General features: G+C 30.9%; 1 protein-coding gene across 1 annotated transcript; it reads right to left on the bottom strand.

Annotated features, from left to right (window-relative positions):
* Window positions 1–3,316: 3,316 nt before the first annotated feature.
* On the bottom strand, window positions 3,317–6,055 carry LOC139517801 (uncharacterized). Its single transcript, XM_071309246.1, has 3 exons — window positions 5,368–6,055; window positions 4,909–4,996; window positions 3,317–4,001 (listed from the first exon to the last, which is right to left on the bottom strand). Exons 1-3 carry the CDS (start codon window positions 5,857–5,859, stop codon window positions 3,610–3,612), a joined length of 972 nt encoding a protein of 323 aa, XP_071165347.1. The 5' UTR covers window positions 5,860–6,055; the 3' UTR covers window positions 3,317–3,609.
* Between the last annotated feature and the right edge of the window lie 13,571 nt (window positions 6,056–19,626).

Here is a 19,626-nt window from a genome sequence, read left to right as displayed (position 1 = left end):
AACAGTATTAACTGTCCTTTTCTAGCTTAAGTTATTTCACGGGGATCTCCAGACCACAATTAACAAACAAAATGTACAATTGTTCGTTTTAAATGTTAATTTTCCTTTTCTGATGATGACGTTTCTTTGGCACCATTTTATGGGGTTTATATACCAAAACTTGTTTGCTATGATCGTGTCTGTTGGGACGTTTTGGATTTTATTGGTTGTACCTGTATACAACTTATTTCAAACGGGATAGCACATCATTATTCTTCGAAAGGTATCACTATCAAAGTAGTCAACACTTTGGTGTTGACATATAAATACCAATTATATTGTCATTTGTATAGATTTACTGTTTGCAAAAGTATAAATTATTCAAACTACTAAGGATTTTCTTATCCCTGTATAGATAACCTTAGCCGTATTTGCCATAACTTGTGGGAATTTTGGGTCATCAATGCTCTCCAACTTTGTACTTGTTTGGCTTTATATCTTTTTTTATCTGAACGTCACTGATGAGTCTTATGTAGACGAAACGCGCGTCTGGCGTGTTGAATTATAAGCCTGATACCTTTGATAATATTTACGGAGATGTTGTTTGCCGTTTCCGAAAATTAAGAAACAACCCTGGTAAACTTATCGATCTTTTAAATAAAGTTGTTCTAAAAGTTTACCAATTCAACACTCTAGTAGGATCTTTGAATATTGTGTTTATTGGTATTAATTTGATTTTGTTATCAGTAAATGAAAAAGAGACTTAGTATTATTGTTATATACATATGCACTTTCATCGCTCTACAATCTGTCAATATCTGTATCTTGGCATTACACAAGGTTGTTTTTCTCAATATGTTTCTGACTTGTTTATAATAAATTCATTGTTTGTTGTATGTGTACTGATTGATCATTTAGTCTTTGAAGCATGATATTTTTATTACTTGTCATTACTAGGTCAAAAAAGTTGGAAACTTAATAATCTTTATATAAAAAAGAAGATGGGTATAAAATTAACAACTATAGGCCAGAGTAAGGCATTTGATTACCTATGAACAAAGCCAATATCGCACAGTAAGCTATAACAGGACCCGACAATGGAAATGCAAAACATTAATTATAATTAGAGATATTTAAAAAGAAAATATGCTTTTAGGCACATTGAATATTTGATGTAGAACAAATTTGTTTGTTGTACTATCGTTGAAATTGGGTTTGTAATGTTTTGTTTGCCACAGTGGATCTATCACTTTTTCCCTTGACTAGTTTCTTCTGGATATGGATCTGAGTTTTGTTCTAGATCTGAATTTTTCCGGGTATTTCATTTTGTAATGGTTCTTCTTTTCATATGAGTAAAAGATGTGGCAAACATATATATTTCATATTGATGTATACTTGATACTTGCAGAACCTTTAAATAACAAATACTTTTAAAAATCTGAAATGAAATTTTGAATAGATCGTCTAATGAAAATTTAACCTTTGTTTCTACTTAGAGTTTACGTGTTTCTATAAGTTAAAACTAAACTTCACATTATATACTTCCCTGTCATGTTTAATATTAAACAAGAAGGAAAAATAATCCAGTGCATGGACATCTCTTCGAGTCAAAACTCAAGTAGTGTAGGGAAGTTCCTAAGTTAGATTTGTCAGGGGGTTTAGGGAGGATTTTATCATTGCTCTTAATGATTCATGTCGTGTTTTATGGGGGTAATTTGTTTTATTCTATTTCGTTTGGTTTTAGTATTTATACAGATGCTAAGTACTATGTGAATTGGCATTGTCTTCTGATCCTCGAATTAAGGTAAATAAATGACTGCAGATTTTTTCAATATCAGTTGGACACTATTTCCATTGACTGACAAAATATATGTTTCCTTTTTGGAACGACAGATCCGGGGAATACATTTCAGATTAAACACACTTAATTTTACTATGTTCGAAGCGCTGGTTCTAATTTATATCATCATTTACACACTTTAATATTTTATAATCCAATTGGCATTAATATATGAGAATTTAAATAACTAATGATATACAAAAAATTAAGAAACAGTCTATGATCATAATACTTTCATTAGATATTATACAGGATGTCAATTTTAAAATAAAAATCTTACTTTCTGAAGTTAGAAACTGTGTTAGGTCTTAAAATAATTTTCAGTAAATGTAAGAAGTAAAACATGTGAATTTCCATACTTTGAGTATGGAACTGGCTAACATATCATCAACAGTTGTATTCCGTCAATATTAATACCAACACAATATTCCAAACCTTTTTAAATCTCCTGCCATCGAAGCAGTTGCCATACAAGGAACCATAATCAAATGTTGAATGTCAAATAAAAGCAATCAAAAAGGTAAACATATGAATCTACTGGATCCAATGCAATTGTTATGTATCAAACTGTTATTATAACTTAACTACTTGAAAGCAAATTATTAGACATGTTCATATTAAATCAAAGAAAAGCATCAGCATTTGAATTGCGATTCTGCAGAGTTAGGCTGTATATTTTTTTTCTAAATCAACAACTATTAGCCAAATGAAATTAAAAACGTGGGTCATGAATTCTCTTTTTAAGACCCTGTCAGACATAATACAATAGGATCGATTGTAAAATTTTAAATGTTACTGAAAGAAATCGATAAGTGAACAGACTAAGTGATTGAAGCTGGCTATAAGGCAATAACGCACGAGTGCCATTAATGAGATATATTTTCACCGAAGACTAAATGATGAGGATGTACACACTTAATGTGATTGTACGACCTTCTCATTGAACAAAATTAATACCGAATAGTAATCCTTGGAAGGTCATGTTTGACAGGAATAAAGCAAAAGTAAATGAACTCAAACGCGTTTTAATATTATTTATAAAATCAATTGTGGAAAACGAAACTAGAAAACAGGCTTCGAACAGGCACATAAATTCTATGGCATGATAAAAATATTTTGCGAGCGCACATACTTCTTGTTCAATCTGGTATGTTGGATTTAACGTATCGTAAGAGAACAGGCTCAAATAATTCTGTATGAATCTTATCTTTATTTACAATTATATCCACTACAATGCATCACCGTTAAAATGTATGATGGAATGTTACGTTTGTAGTGAGATTACACAGATATATTTTGGAATTAGAGCATAGATTCGTTTCGCATGTTACATTTCTAATGGTTTCTTTTATATTGGAAAATGTACTGTTTCCTCTTATTTCGTCTACACTATGCATGTTTTATGTGTATGCCAATTTTGTGTTTGTATTTGTTCTTTTAAAATTCTGTACAGTTAATGTTTTTGCGATTCCCATTGCTATAATAACATCGAGAAAATAGTTGGAGATTGATTTAATTAATAAATGAACAAATTGTTAAAATATATTACTAACTTCAATTATAATGATATGAAATAAACATGACGCATAACATTAAGAAACTGTTTGATATTCCTAAATATTTTATCTATGTACATAAGCAATACACATTAAAAAACATTTACAAATGTATCTTACCCAAATGGTTAATGCACAATGGAAGTAAAATTGTCTCTAACAACAACATTTATAAATATATTAATTCTTTACAAACAACCATATTATCACAAAGGTTATATCATGTAGTACTCATTACTTGATCTTGTAAAATCCAATAACTGAGGCTTCCTCATAGTTATACAGGTATTCAGAATTCTTCACTTCTATATATATGAATTCCCCTTTTTGCAAGTTAAATGCTCCATAGAAAAAAACATTTTCAAAGCTTTGGAACTCTTTCCTCACATTAACAGTCTTGTGCATAAGTTCTACGTCATTCATACTGTCTAATGTACCATTGACAGGCCGTCGGTAAAGTTTTATTCGTATTTGGTGATTAGGTAGATTCTTGTATGTTTTCTCAAACCTAATAGCCAAAGATATATATACACTATACATGTAAGATTCATTTATTTTGAAGAGACTGGCATTCGTGGCTTTCCCATTTATTTCACACTCCTTTACTGGTTTCCAAATTAAAGTGCCTAAATATAAATGATAAAACATTATTTATTTAATATAGTTCATTGTCGGTTACATTTGTTTATATTCTTGAACACTGTTGGATAAGTGAATATTTTCATATTTATGATTTATTGAATATGATATCAACTTGTAGAAATTATTTAAATATAACAAATAGAAAAAAGTGCAATATAGAATTTAGACACTGTGATTGCAATATTTTCACTTTAAGTATTCTTGAACACTGTTGGATAAGTGAATATTTTCATATTTATGATTTATTGAATATGATATCAACTTGTAGAAATTATTTAAATATAACAAATAGAAAAAAGTGCAATATAGAATTTAGACACTGTGATTGCAATATTTTCACTTTAAGTATTTATATATAATGTTTAATTTATTTATTACATGTGTATGAATAATATGTAGGGTAAGGAATACATTTCCGCAAAGAACCTTTAACATTCTGTATAGTGCAAATGCATTAGATCGTACATCCATGCCTGGCCAATAGCACAAATAAAACTGGTTTTGATGGAATGAGACCAATTTTCAGCACATATCAAATGTCGTAGAAGCATTGATGGTTCAAGAAACATTTATATAAAAATAAAAACTTCAAGGGAAACTCAATAAGAAAATCCATTAACGAATGGAAAAACCAAAAGTTCAAACACATCAGACAAATATAAAACAACTGTCATATTCCTGTTTTGAGTAAAACTTAACTTTAATCATTTCTACTACTAGTATCTAAATAAAAATAAAATCGAAACTAGAAATAGACTCAATTATATAGTTTTCAAATGTAGTCAAGAGTTCACTTATTATTTTTATATGCCAAACAATATAATTTTCCTCATACATCACATTTTTGTTTCACCACAAAGGAGGAAATGAATACCACTTATGGATACTTACCGTTGTGTAAAACTTCCGATAAGGCTTTTGAGTGGGTACATTTGCCATTGTTTACAGCGGATGCTCGACGACTTTGCTCTTCATTCATCTAAAATAAATATCTAAATATAAAATATATCAATGATGGTGATATCATTATTTCCTGGGTTTAATTTTATTCTGTAACATTGGTGCCATTAGCATTTTCATGTTTTATTTCCGCAAAACATTAGGTATCTAGGACAAATGTGAACAAATTGATGATCACACCATTTTAATTTGACACTTTATTCATCAAGACCTTTGATATAATGTTTATAACATCAATCCGTAACATACCAAAAGTTAGGGCATCAATTAGTTTTACCTCACAAAAGAACTTATGTAATCTTTAAAAATGAAAAAAAAAAAAATTATGCTTCTTTTTCGAAACATTTTGACTTCGTTCACCAATTTTCGATCACTTTCAGATACACTTACCAATTGATAAAGAAAGGAATATTGCCTAGAATCCCTAACGCAACATGTGTAATTTTTATCACTAGAAATATCATTAAATATATGTTTAGCACAACCAGAATGCTGAAGATCTTTTCCAGATAAGGTTACACATAATGTTGTTTCATCGGTGAACTTCCACGAATCCAACCTTGAATCATCCAATGATTCCGCTGACCAGTGATAAACGTCCGAAACTATCTTAATACCGTAGCCTAATAGTCCAAGTGATACAGCAGATGAAATAAGGCAACACATAAGTAAACAGGTTACCACACAACACTTTGAATACTGACATGAGGTAGATATTTGCTGAGTTTCACCTTCTACTGTGAACACCACCTGTTGCCTTGGTTGAGACATGGTCCTTGGTGGTGCCGACGGCAACACTGTTTGTCCTATTACTAATTCTTCATTTGTTCTATTATCTAGACTAGAGTATCTTTGGCCTTCTACAACCTGTGGTCCTTCCATGTCTGTATTTAATATAAAGTATCAATCCAAATTTTCAATATTTTTTCAATGCCTTTTTACAATCATTATTTCTCTCCGGTAACTTGTAACTCATTAAAGTCAAAACTTTAAAACTGATTGTTTTCTAATACCAATACCACAAAGAATAGATTGTGTTATATCTCTGATTTTATATATGATCAAATTAGGAAATGCCGAACATTAAAGTAGGTCAAGGAAGGAAGTTCAAATTTTCTCATTCATGATTGTTTCCGAAAGTCGTGACGTAGATTTTGCAGAATTATATTTATCATCAACTGGTATTTTGTTGAAATCTTTTTCCGAATATATTTGACACGTTAAACTTTGTAACATACATAAATAGTACGAATGTCAAGTAAAATATGAACGTGTTTTCATTTTCTATTTAAACGCTCAATTTGGCACATAGACCTTGCGGCACCGCCTGGAGAAAGTTTTTGGTGGGGTTCGTGGTCCTCGGTCTTTAGTTTTGCATGCTATGTTATGTTGTGTTGTTTTTAATTTTAATTTTTTTTTATGGCGTTGTCAGTTTATTTTCTAATATTGAGTTTGAATGTCCCTCTGGTATTCTTCATCTCTGTTTTAAATCCATAACAACCCAAAATGTTGTGTCTGTACGTTCCTGTTAGGTTTCTTCACTTACATTTAGACAGGAACCTAATATGCAAGGCGTGTTTTTGTATAGCATAATAACATGCATAGACATATGATCTGTGCTTTTGTATAAATAAAGGCAACAGTAGTATACTAGTATCACTGTTCGAATATAATATTGATGTATTCTTCGGTAAATTTGTTAACTAGAACGTATCTTTAACTGTTATTACATAGATGCATGAAATACTGAAATGCAAGTCATCAATAACTTTTACTTCACAAAAGAACTTGTGTAATCTTTAATGATAAAACTATATAGATATGTTACTTTTAGAACTCATTTTGCAACCATTAACAATCCCTCGATTGATTTCAGATACACATACTTATTGATAAAGACAGAAAATTATATAAGTTTGAATGCCCGTCTGGTAAGTTTTGCCTATCTTTTTTTATTTCTCTACAACCCGAAATGTTGTGTCTTTATGTTCCTATAAAACCGTCTGCACTTATATTCATATAGATTAAGAAATGCACTAGACATATTTCTAGAAAATCTTCAATGTTCAAATATTGAGTTTTATTCCTGGTATCTATGATGAGTTTATATCCAAGACATTTCTGTAAAATTATAATGTCATATTAGCAATTTGTGTAGCATTTTCATGTTAGCAGGAGGTTTTGCTAGCAATAAAACCAGGTTAAACCCACAATTGTTTCTTAAAAGGTCTTGTACCAAGTAAGGAATATCGGACTTGTTATCTAATAGTTCGTTCCCATTGTTGTTGCAGTGACGTTTTTTTTTTTTTTTGCACTTCATTGTTTCTGTTGTTCCGTTGTTTTCCTTTTACTGTTGATGTGTTTCCCTCGGTTTTATTTTTTAAACCCGTATTTGTTTTCTTTCAATAGATGTATCACTTTTGAACGGCCATATACTACTGTCACCACTATTGGATAATTTTCAAAATGAGCTATTTCTGTATGAAATATAGTTATCAAATTGGGAATAATTGAAAACAATATTCTCATGCGGTATTTAATATATTAATTGGTTTAAAGTTGGAATAAAGTTGTGAAAAATGTCAATTTAGACACTATAAACTGTATCATAGCGGCCAGTATACATTGACGAAGGACACTCCAGTACCAAAGAAAATTGCCGACTTGTGTTAGGCAAATCGTCGATAAATTAAATCAGTTTGAATTGTTTTCATATAATACTCAATGTTGATTTAACATTTTTTTTTCTTAAAATCTCCTGTACCAAGTCAGAAAAATGGCTATTGTTATATTATAGTTTGTTTCTGTGAGTGTTACATTTTTATGTTGTGTTTCTGTTGTGTCGTAGTTCATTTACATTTGATGTGTTTCCCTCAGTTTTAGTTTGTAACCCGGATTTGTTTTTTTCTCCATCGATTTATGAATTTCGAGCAGCGGTATACTACTATTGCCTTTATTTAATACTGTTAGAATTTCTCATCAACGTATTTCAAATAACATCAAGACTGGGATAGATATTACTATCATCGTTGTGTAGAAGGCTACTTAGACCGAATATAAAAGAGAGGCGAAAGATCCCAAAGTACATTCAAGCTCTTAACTTGTGACTTGGATGAAGATTTGTCACATTGGCAATTACAAAAAAAAAACTTCTTATTTCTATCATTAGTCGAAACTAAACTGGTAACGACATGGTTAAAAAGAAAAAACACAAAGAGAGAAACAATAGCACACACAACACAAAATAGAAAACTGAAGACTAAATAACATTGACCCCACCAAAAACTTATCTCAGTTGCTCCGGAGGATACTCCGATCATGTTCCACATGTTGCTTCTGTCGTGTTGCTAATGTTAGTACAAATCATGTAATAAGTCTAATTCGATACGTCACATTCTATAAAAGAGGAGGGATTGTAGTTTCAACATTAGGAACATAAAAATTGTAAGCTGTAAAACGGATAAAAGAGGGGCGAAAGATACTCATAGATTGAAAAAAAGCGACAACGCCATGGCTAAAACAAGAGACAAACAGACAAATAATAATACACAAGACACAACATAGAAAAATAAAGACTAAGCAACACGAACCCCAACAAATTCTGGGGGAGATCTCAGGTGCTCCGAAAGGGTAAGCAGATCCTGCTCCAATGTGGCACCCGTCGTGTTGCTTATGTTATTACAAATCCGATACATAGTCCAATTCGGTAGTAGGTCACATTCGTGAAAAGAGAAGGGTATTGTAGTGACAACATGAGGAACATATTCGATATCATCTGTGAAACGGTTCATCCGTAACGGTAAACCAACTCGTGATGACGTCCGTAAAATTAACGAAAGAATAATTTCAACTACTCGATTTGGAACTCTAGGTTTAAAAGCCTCCTTGTGAACAGCAACACTCTACCAAGGAAATCATGATAGGAAATACAAGCCCGAGAATATCGTATCAATTGGGAGATATATACTCCGTATGCAGGGGCGGCTGAAATGTTACTACATAGAAATGGAAAGTCCACAATTAGGAAACTGAAATCATCTCTTTTGTTCTAAAGTTTTGAAACGGATAAACTGCTAAAAGAATGTATAGTTACACACTATATCTCGCTGGAAATGCTAAAGACAATTAGATTTCATTGATATGCCATTTATCTAGGTCCCTCTGTGAATAACGTGAGCTAAAACATTTGTATCCTGTTCAGTTTTTGACCTTGAACTTTAACTTAGAAAGTTTTACATACATCATGACGCACCCTCTGGTGTTGGTTAATATACATATCAAGTAAAAACTTTGAATCTATAATGATTCTCAAGATATAAAGCGAACACTATCTTTACCTTCGGGCATAGAGTTGTCAACTGAAAACAAAGATTTTGAGTTTGACCTTTGACCTAGGAAGTTGTACTTAGAATTTTGGATCTCAATGCTCTTCAACTTCGTACTTTATTTGGCATTTTTAGAACTTTTTTGGATTCGAGCGTCACTGATGAGTCTTTTGTAGACGAAACGCGCGTCTGGCGTATATATAAAATTTAGTCCTGGTATCTATGATGAGTTTATTAACAATATGACATACTTTCTGGTATCGGTTAATATACATATAAAGTATAAAGTATGAACCTATATACAACTTAGGTATATAGATGACATACCATATCATTCGTTTATCGCAACCGAAAAGAAAAGACAAAAACCAGTAGTTGTCATTTTCTTTCAAGGCAAGCAATGGTTTTTCAATGTAAATATTTTGTTATCTGAAACTTAAATCTTATATCTATTTTGTATTGTCCCTGACCCTTTGACAAAATCACGTTCAAATTGTAAATAGCCTTTTACTCTGTTCTTGGGTTGCATTTGTTTTCATTGACACTCAAAAGAATATCATGGACACTCAAAAGATTTTAATATCTTATTATTGATTATAAGTCATTTGACCAACACAAACACAAATAAGAATAAAATTTGCTATTCGAATTCCTTTAGGAGTAAATGTATACACATATAAACATATATAACATATAATAGTCATAACGTTAACAAATGTGAGCATTATTTCAAATAAAAGTGTAGGTCTGATAAATTCATTCATGGTTGTACAAGGAAATACATTTCGATCCATAAATTGTTGTCTGGTGCAATAGAAACGATTTAGAATTATTCATCTATTTGTTATGAATCATCGTGAAACATTTCAAAAGTATATATGAGTAACATTTCATTAAATACCGGTATATCGATAAGGTATAAACAGAGACCAACCCATTTGTTGTCTATTTCTCGTTGTTTTTGGTTTGAATTATGTGAAAACAGATTTCAATTTTGATGTTGAATATTACTTTTTATAGGTTGAGTCCGTCTTTGACCTATGGTCTGACTTTTCTTTGTCCTGATTATTGGCTACGGTTAGTAATACTGTTAAAATAGGCGCCGCGAGGGATATACATTTTATGATTTCTCGTCATAACAGAATCTTTTTTATATAAAATTAAAAATTCAATATCTTTAAAATTTAATTTTGAACCGTTTTTATAGTTATGATATTATAAAATATATCCGTGATATAATATTTGAAAGTACTGTTATTCTCACTATCATCTAAAACTTCTCTACGATAGCTTACTCTTGCTTACTCTTACCTAACTTTTGACTACAGGAACTTCTTGCGAAGAAAGAAAACACGTTAGCAATATCATTTAATTTCAATGTCTGCTATAAAGATGATCTTCTCTAAATAATTAAAAAAAATAAATGGGGACTGTGGAACGCTTTATCATATCGAAGATAAAAACAATCTAACAGGACCTCCATTTGAAGCATATATCTCCCAATGGTTTCAATATTTCAGAGCTATCATGATATCCTTGATAAAGAGTTACTATTAACAGGGAAGCCATTAAACCAACAGTTCCAATGTGTGAGTTCTAAATTGTCTCTTCATAAATTTAACAGTCGCCATCATGATTATGTAAACAATTACGAAATACCCGTTTCACAGATGACAACGGATATGTTACATATGCCGTAACTAAAAATAGTCTAATTACCGGATTTGTATAAACGTAAGCAACACGACAGATACCACATGCGGAGCTGGATCTACTTACCTGTACTGAGAATCTGATATCACCCCATTCTTTTGTTTTCTATATTATGTTTTGTGTACTTTTGTTCGTTTTTTAATTTCTTTTTTTAGCCATGCCGTTATCAATTTATTTAAGACTTATGAGTTTAAATGTCCCTTTAGTATCCATTGCCTTTGTTTAAACTTGTAACTATACTTTTACCTAGATGTATTCTTTTTTTTAAAGTCAAATGTACATCTTTTTATCGATATTATCCCACAAATGTGTTCTTAATTAAAAGGACAACATCAATACTAGCACAATGATTTGTAGTCGAATCGCACTGCTTTGTTCTTAAAGTAAAACCCTTTTAAACCTTTTCATTGTGTAGTATTATATTGTTATGTTTATTTGTCAGTCGGGGTATTTTTAGAATTGTAATGTGGTATTGAGTTTGTTCTTTAAGTACGATGCCTTTTGGTTGCTAACTTCTTCGCTTTTTGGTCTCTGATAGAGAGTTGTCTGATTGGCAATCATATAAAAATAAGAGAATGCTGTGTTTGCCAATGAGACAACTCGTAACCAGAGACCGAAGGACATAAAATTTGATAATATTTAAAAAGATCACCATAAGACCTCCAACAAAGAGCAAAACCGATACCACATCTTTTTTTTCTGTTCATCATTTGATTTCTTTTTTCTGTTCATGATCTGATTTTGTATTATTTGAACTGTTATTACATATTAATCTAGAATAGATAGATGGCTTTTTTACTGTCATGCTGCTGAATGCGTTTCTTATACAAATGATTTTAGAATGCGATTTTTGTTTCTTCTTTTAATGTTTTTGAAAGAATACTTTGGCCCTTGGTTTTATTGTCTTTATTATAAACAAAATTGAATTTATTGTCTTTTTATTTAAATAGAGTAAACTGAAACATATCATGCACGTTACCTAAATATGACAATTTTATACTGTTAAACAAATTCTCTTTGAGGAAGTAAACTAATATAAACGCAGATGTTCTGAATTATTTTTTCCTAAAAGTCTCACGTTCTAAAACATGTAATGGTATTCTGCAAGGTATATTTTAGTCTTATTGAGTGTTTAATATAGTACACTTTATCTGTTGCAGTTCTTTCAAGAAATGATATATTTTACTTTCAATTTCAATTCGTCATAAATCTTAATAAGAAAAGTATATCTGTCTATATATTTGACATGTTGCTTTGTATTACCACTCAAGCTATACCACATGCCATTTGAATAGAATTATGACACAGGTTAAGGCATTGAAACAAAGAAAAACAACCGAGGTAAACGAACTCAAAGTGTAAAACATCCTATTTTGAAAAGTAAAGACACGTCATTAGGGGTGAGATACGATACTTGCTATCCGTTACGACACATAACATTTGGAAGCAAATGTACCATGAAACAAACAGTACATATGATGAGTTTTTTCTGCCTGGAAGCTGACAGTAGGGTTAATACGATTACATGACAAAATTTCTTAAAAAACAATACGGAATCAGATCTCGTAAATTTTTTTATTTAGAGACTTCAAAATTCTTAGAATCAATGATCATATAACTTTGTACATCTGTACTCGATTAAGTTTAATAAGCTAAAAATACAAAGCAGAATGCTAGTGGGTTAATCCTGATTAAAACTAACACAGAGAATGACACTTTTCCGTGATTTTCGTAGAATATATTAATCATAATACATGTACTTATGGTTTGTTTGAACTATTTTATTTGATATAAGTAAACTTGTTTATGCAAAATAAAACAATGGAATCAAGACAAAAGCAAAAAGTCGTATGTTAACATGTCTTTTCAAAAATCATAAAAAATATAATGAATACACCTTTTTCTCTCAAATTTATAAAAGTATATACAAATATAAACAAAGAACTTGACAAACATTTCAATTAACAGAAAAAAAATTAAAAAAAATCCTATTTTAGTCTTATTGGGTGTTTAATATAGTACACTTTATCTGTTGCAGTTCTTTCAAGAAATGATATATTTTACTTTCAATTTCAATTCGTCATAAATCTTAATAAGAAGAGTATATCTGTCTATATATTTGACATGTTGCTTTGTATTAACACTCAAGATATACCACATGCCATTTGAATAGAATTATGACACAGGTTAAGGCATTGAAACCAAGAAAAACAACCGAGGTAAACGTGACAAAAAATGACGAATGTTAACAACAGAATTTCTCTACCCGACATTCGTACACATGAGTTACTTTTCATACTCTTACTTCTGTCGTATTTTCGAATATAGATATAGGAAGATGTGGTACGAGTGCCAATGACAGAAAGTTCTTAATACTAGACATAAATCGGGGCTAAAGCCACTAACATATTAGATGTAAAATTCACTGGTAAATAATATTTATGTTGATGATTACTCAGAAGGGAATAAATGTCATACATATGAATACAATAACTCTTACACTTTAATATTAAAGTATATAGGTATATGAATTCGAAAAAAAAATGGAAATCAGAACACTACAAAAATAACTCGTGTCAACTTTATTCAATTTTGGCGTTAATCGTTTGAAGAGATTTCTGTGTAGAAATATATTAATTTAAAAATATCTATCTTTTAATAAAATACCCGACACTTTTAAATAAGATAATATGTTTATAAATTGTTTTATGACTTTATGGTCAATACAATTGCCCTAAACTTGACAGTTACAGTCTGACAAAGTCGAGACCAATAAAAAGAATTCAGTTACAACGTGTAACATATATTACAAAAACGTAAACTGTTTGAATAAACAGTAGTATACCGCTGTTCAATTAACACGGCAATAAAAAAAAATGTGACATCTATATTTTAACCCCAAATGTATTTGAAAAAAAGTAACTTCAATGATGAATATATCTGGATAAATAAAACAGTCAGATATTCAAACTTTGTCGACGAGTATCACGATCTGACAGCGAAGGCAGATAATCCCTAAAACATCTCTCAACAAGTAACTAAATTCAATTGGCGACACATTGAGTAGTTCATTATTTCAAGATATTAGTAGAGTAAAATGAATAAGGAATCAAATGATAATTTATTTGAATTATCTAAATGGAAATGTATAACTTATAATTTGGAGATAACAGGGGTTCGGAAATTTCCAAGTTTACATAAGGGACTGCTCCGTGACATTCACCGACTAAACGGTAAACTTCAGACTTACTATTAAGCACTTTCCAAAATGTCTTCATAGGCAGACATGTTCGTAAACATTCATTTATACTTTTGCAACACAGTTTTGTGACGGGATGTACGTCACTATATGAGCGACTACTGTGCATCTTTAATATCAAAATATATTGTCATAAAAATTCAGAATTCTAACCAGAGAGATCTTCGTATAATAAATCAAATATGATCAGCAACATTGTTCTTTTCATTTTTCCTGATTTTAATAATTCTGTTATATACGAGAAACCCTGTACTAAAATGAACGACAAAAGTATCTGTTTTTGTTAAGTTTTAACTTAACCTTTTAAGAGTCTAGTTGTTTCCGTCACGTTCATATGCATGATATGGTACTTATATTTATTTCCAACCTTGGTCGAAATGCCTGGGTCTGTAGTTTCAGTGATCGTTATATAATCTATTAAAGTATTTTGTCGAAATTTAAAAAAAAATAATAGTAGTTTTTTTATGAAGGGAATAACTCATTACTTTTCATCAATTTTAATACACACTTAAGGATTTAAGGCAGAAATATTCCATCTACAAATGTTGACTCACTGTTAGAATTCCATATAAATGTCACGTAAAAACATGGGATCAATATTAATCAATAATGACTTCCAAAGAAGCTATATTATTGATACAAAAATTGTTAATTTGACCTAAATGCACAAAGCAGTTATAACAAGCAGTTGTAATGTTTACCACTACTGTCATTTTTTAAAAGTAGCGTTATTTTTGGGTAAAGGTAGGTAATTCAATTTAAAATAAGTTAAAAATGCATTCTTATACATTTGTTTAGTACAAACTAATAGTATGTATAGACGTCTTAATAAAAACGCGCGGAATGTTCTTTAAAAACAGATCTTAAAACATTAAGCATTTCCATGGGCTAGAAATGTAAAATATACTTTACAATTATGATGCGTTTATTGTAGGGATGTCATCATGGTGAAAATGTACTAATCGAGTTATATTTACCAAGATAAACTTGAGTACTCGCTTGGTAAATCATTTACAAAATAGAAACACAAAGTTATACCCATTGTATGTAGCGTTTGTCTTTGTCTTATGAACTTAAAGCGCTCAACATTATGTCACAGGACTAAATAATAGTCCAAGGAATTGTGAACCTCAGTTAAAATCTGTTTTACTGCATGTGCTAATTATATAAACTAGCAATTATCTAATCAAGTATTTAATTAATATCTATAGACGGATATTGACACTGAGACAAAATTAAACCAACTTTGCCTTTATACTGTGACGTATCGATATATTTTTGGAAGGGAAAAGTCTAAATTTACTTATGCACTATTTCAAGGTATTCAATTTCTAAAATTGTGACTATAAAACATATATTTATAACCACAACACTTATTATATATTCAATTTTATTGTACATAGTGTACAACAGTGACTTGAATGACAACATTTTGTCCACCCTTAGAAATTATCAGACCATAATATGCTAGTATGTGTGTCAACATGATTTGTTTTGTTACACTGACAAAACACTGAATTTCAATGCATATTCAGGTTTCATTTTCACATACAATGTAAATCGACAAATAGCAAAAATACTGAACATCAAGGAAAACTCAAAATGGAAAGTCCCTAAACAAATGGCACAATTTAAGCTCAAACACATCAAACGAATGTTTAGCTATGTAAATCAATACAGATGCAGCTGTAAGTATGTATATGCAGCATACAAACAAGTGTAACACTGAAGCTCGACTCCGGTGCGGGATTTTCTCGCTATGTTGAAGACACATTGGTGGCCTTCGGTTGTTATCTTGCCGTATGGTCGGGTTTCTGTCTCTTTTGACACATTCCCAATTTTCATTCTCAATTTTGTTTTACATATAAATGTTATTACTTCCGGTTTGGAATTAGATATAACGAAGCTTGAGATGCTGCAGCTTTCAGTACATAAACAAATCATTCCTTTATATATATTTGTACTTGCCTATAAGCATTAAACAATAAAGTGATTAACATCTAGGCGATAGCAACCAAACGACACTAGAAAACAAATATATGTTTACAATAAATCTTCAGTTAGTAGACAGGTTTCTATACAATTTGCAAAGCTCGAAAGCGCCCCCGAGTACAAAACCATTGGGCATACCAGAGACTATCAAAGCAGCAGTTTTATCCGCTAAATTGAGGTGTAATAAAAAAAATGAACATGGGATGTGGTTTGATTGCGAAATGAGATCACTTTTAAGATCACTTTTCATTTAAGACGAACGGAGGATGATGTGAAAAACTAAAGGTCACCATGTAATCTTCAACAATAAGCATTTGGTTCAGTAGTTGATGAAATAGTAAAAATTTGGGAAACATGAGAGTACATTGTTCACTTCATTAAAAGTTATATTATAAAACGGTTAACCGAGAAATGATTTAGTATTTTAAAATCACTGAACCAGTGGATTATTAATTTTCGGAACTCTGTAGCTTGATGTCTCAGATTCTTGGTAGTAATTACTATGTCGCCTCCTTCAATAGTTTTACCGCCTCCATCCTTATTTGGTTGGCCTCAATAAATTATCCGCCTAACAATGTCTTGTAATGCATTTTTACATGATAATGAAGTTGCGCATTATCGTAAACAATTTAATAGGCAAACACATCATAGAAATACCTGTTACTGTTTCTTTTAGGCATAGATTACCTTAGCTGTATTTGGCAAAACTTTTAGGAATGTTGGTCCTCAATGCTCTTCAACTTCGTATGTTATTTGGCCTTTTTAACTTTTATGGATTCGAGCGTCACTGATGAGTCTTTTGTAGGCGAAACGCGCGTCTGGCGTATATATAAAATTCAGTCCTGGTATCTATGATGAGTTTATTTTGCATAGAGATACCAAGCAAAATTAAAAATTGAGAACATGACCTTGACCTTTGAGCTTGACCTCAATTTCCTGTAAATGGACAAAGTACTTCATATCAAAAGACTTTAGGTCTCTTTGAATTATAATGTATTAATTTATTTAACGTATGACTCATGTTAAATTTTCAAAGGGAAATAACTCTTATAAGATGCAATCGAATCACTTCGATTAAATTTAGCAAAACATCCTTTGGAGTAGACAAACAATTTGTGAAAAACGTTTGTAAATATCTTATACGGTTTCAGAGAAATAACGATAATAAAAAAATGGGACGTTGGGAGATAACTTCTATAAGAGTCAATGTTAGGCTACAAAAGGCGAAAGGGGAAATTCCCATCACTGTACGACATCATTTCGACGCCAAATATCTTTTCAATATGTTTTAAAACACAAAAAACCGGCAGAAGAAGAAAAAATAATCAAGACAAAAACAAAAGGTGGAAAGACCTTAATTACGGTTGAGGAATACATAAAAAGACATAAACCCGTGAATAAAAATACTTGAAACGGTGTTACAAGTCTCAACAAAGAAAAACATCTGATATTTTGGATCATATATCCGAAAACAGATCTAAATGATTTGATATTAAGTAACATATATCTAAAAATTTAAATTACGTTAAAAAATAAATATACAGAAATAATTCTAACCGTGTGTTGTATATCCATCGTGTATCATCGGAAGAAACTAAGCCCTTTTTTGTTTACCTGATACTCCTTCAACATATCATCGATACTCATTTCCCAAAATTTACATCATGATCAGATAATTGAACTACTTTCTCTTATGTGTGCCCCATAATTCTCCCAATGTTAGGACAGTTTTTATACTAAACTGTTGATAAGACGCACACCACATATTCTAAGTCTTCAATCCTATCAAAGTCAAATACGTTTTTTGTTGCTGTGACACAGCTGTATTTCTATATGTTTTTATATGGTTTCAGTAAAGACAACTGAAGTTTTCTGATATCCAAATCTGATGTTATATCATTAACCACAGAAGCATCGATACTCGGTGCGTCGCGGAAGTTTGAAATCATTACGTTTTTTTTATAGACTCAAGTTTTGAAGTCGTTCATTTGTTTCAAAATGAAAGAAATTATGAACAGATTTTCTAGTTTAGTGGTATTTTTAATTGCAAGATCATTGAGATGTATGAAATTCAAGAACATGCGGGTTTTATAACGATTGGTTATTATCAATTTATCTGATACTTAAATTCTAGATCTTTATAATTACTGGATTATTTTTTCCTTTTGCTTTTAGATAATAATGTTTGAATTCTGATTTGTATGAGTACATGAGGAATTCGACCGGTATGACTCGATCACAACTACTGTTAGTTAAAAATTGAACTAATATAAGGTTTATCAAATTTAGTCTAATCATTGTTCTTAGCCCAGCCACATATTGGTCGTGCCATATAGTTCAAGCCTTGTCCGAAATTCCATAATACTGTCATTCTGAAACGAACAGTTGTACGAGCTTGATTCTAAATGCCTTAACATATTAAGCTAATTTCTAGTATAGCCATTGGGAGTTTACTATGATGAGTTACATATTGGTTTTACGTTTGGTTCCGCTCATTTTAATGAAATTACGGGCGTATGACTAAAAAAACTTTTTAAAAGTATGGGAAAATAACAATTAGACATACTTTTTTTCTAAACGCCTACATATATCATCAATTTTTAAAAGGAATTCTCAAAAAACTTAAGCTGGATCACCACGCTTTGTATCTGAAGAAGTTGCTTTTAACATTCCGTAATATTTAGTATTTGTACAGGAATTCAATCTTCATCATTTTCTCAAAACCATTTGACTGTTGTGTTTCCCTTATAATGTTGAAAAGTAATACCCTGAATTATAACAGCTGTCGAGTTTTCAGAGTGCTGAATTAAAACAAATATTAACACCTTTCTTATTTGCGACTATCCACGGTGCAGTAGTCTGAGAGGTGATTTTCTAATTAAGCCCTACTATATTTTTCTTCTGATTCCTTTGTCGATCTTTACCAAGTCTCTTGTCTCATAACTGTGACGTATCAAAATGAAAGAAATTATGAACAGACTTTCTAGTTTAGTGGTATTTTTAATTGCAAGATCATTGAGATGTATGAAATTCAAGTACATGTGGGTTTTATAACGATTGGTTATTATCAATTTATCTGATACTTAAATTCTAGATCTTTATAATTACTGGATTATTTTTTCCTTTTGCTTTTAGATAATAATGTTTGAATTCTGATTTGTATGAGTACATGAGGAATTCGACCGGTATGACTCGATCACAACTACTGTTAGTTAAAAATTGAACTAATATAAGGTTTATCAAATTTAGTCTAAACATTGTTCTTAGCCCAGCCACATATTGGTCGTGCCATATAGTTCAAGCCTTGTCCGAAATTCCATAATACTGTCATTCTGAAACGAACAGTTGTACGAGCTTGAT

Source organism: Mytilus edulis, chromosome 3, assembly GCF_963676685.1.
Source record: "Mytilus edulis chromosome 3, xbMytEdul2.2, whole genome shotgun sequence".
NCBI classification, from domain to species: domain Eukaryota; kingdom Metazoa; phylum Mollusca; class Bivalvia; order Mytilida; family Mytilidae; genus Mytilus; species Mytilus edulis.
Note: the sequence above shows the minus strand (reverse complement) of the source record. Positions and strands in the feature narration are given on the sequence as shown.

Bases quoted from the DNA above. Each gene is read 5' to 3' on its own strand.
- LOC139517801 (XM_071309246.1), bottom strand. From the start codon at position 5,859: ATGGAAGGACCACAGGTTGTAGAAGGCCAAAGATACTCTAGTCTAGAT. The intron at 4,997-5,367 runs GTAAGTGTATCT...TATTTATTTTAG, and splicing joins ATTCCTTTCTTTATCAATTG to ATGAATGAAGAGCAAAGTCG. The intron at 4,002-4,908 runs GTAAGTATCCAT...ATTTATATTTAG, and splicing joins ATCGGAAGTTTTACACAACG to GCACTTTAATTTGGAAACCA.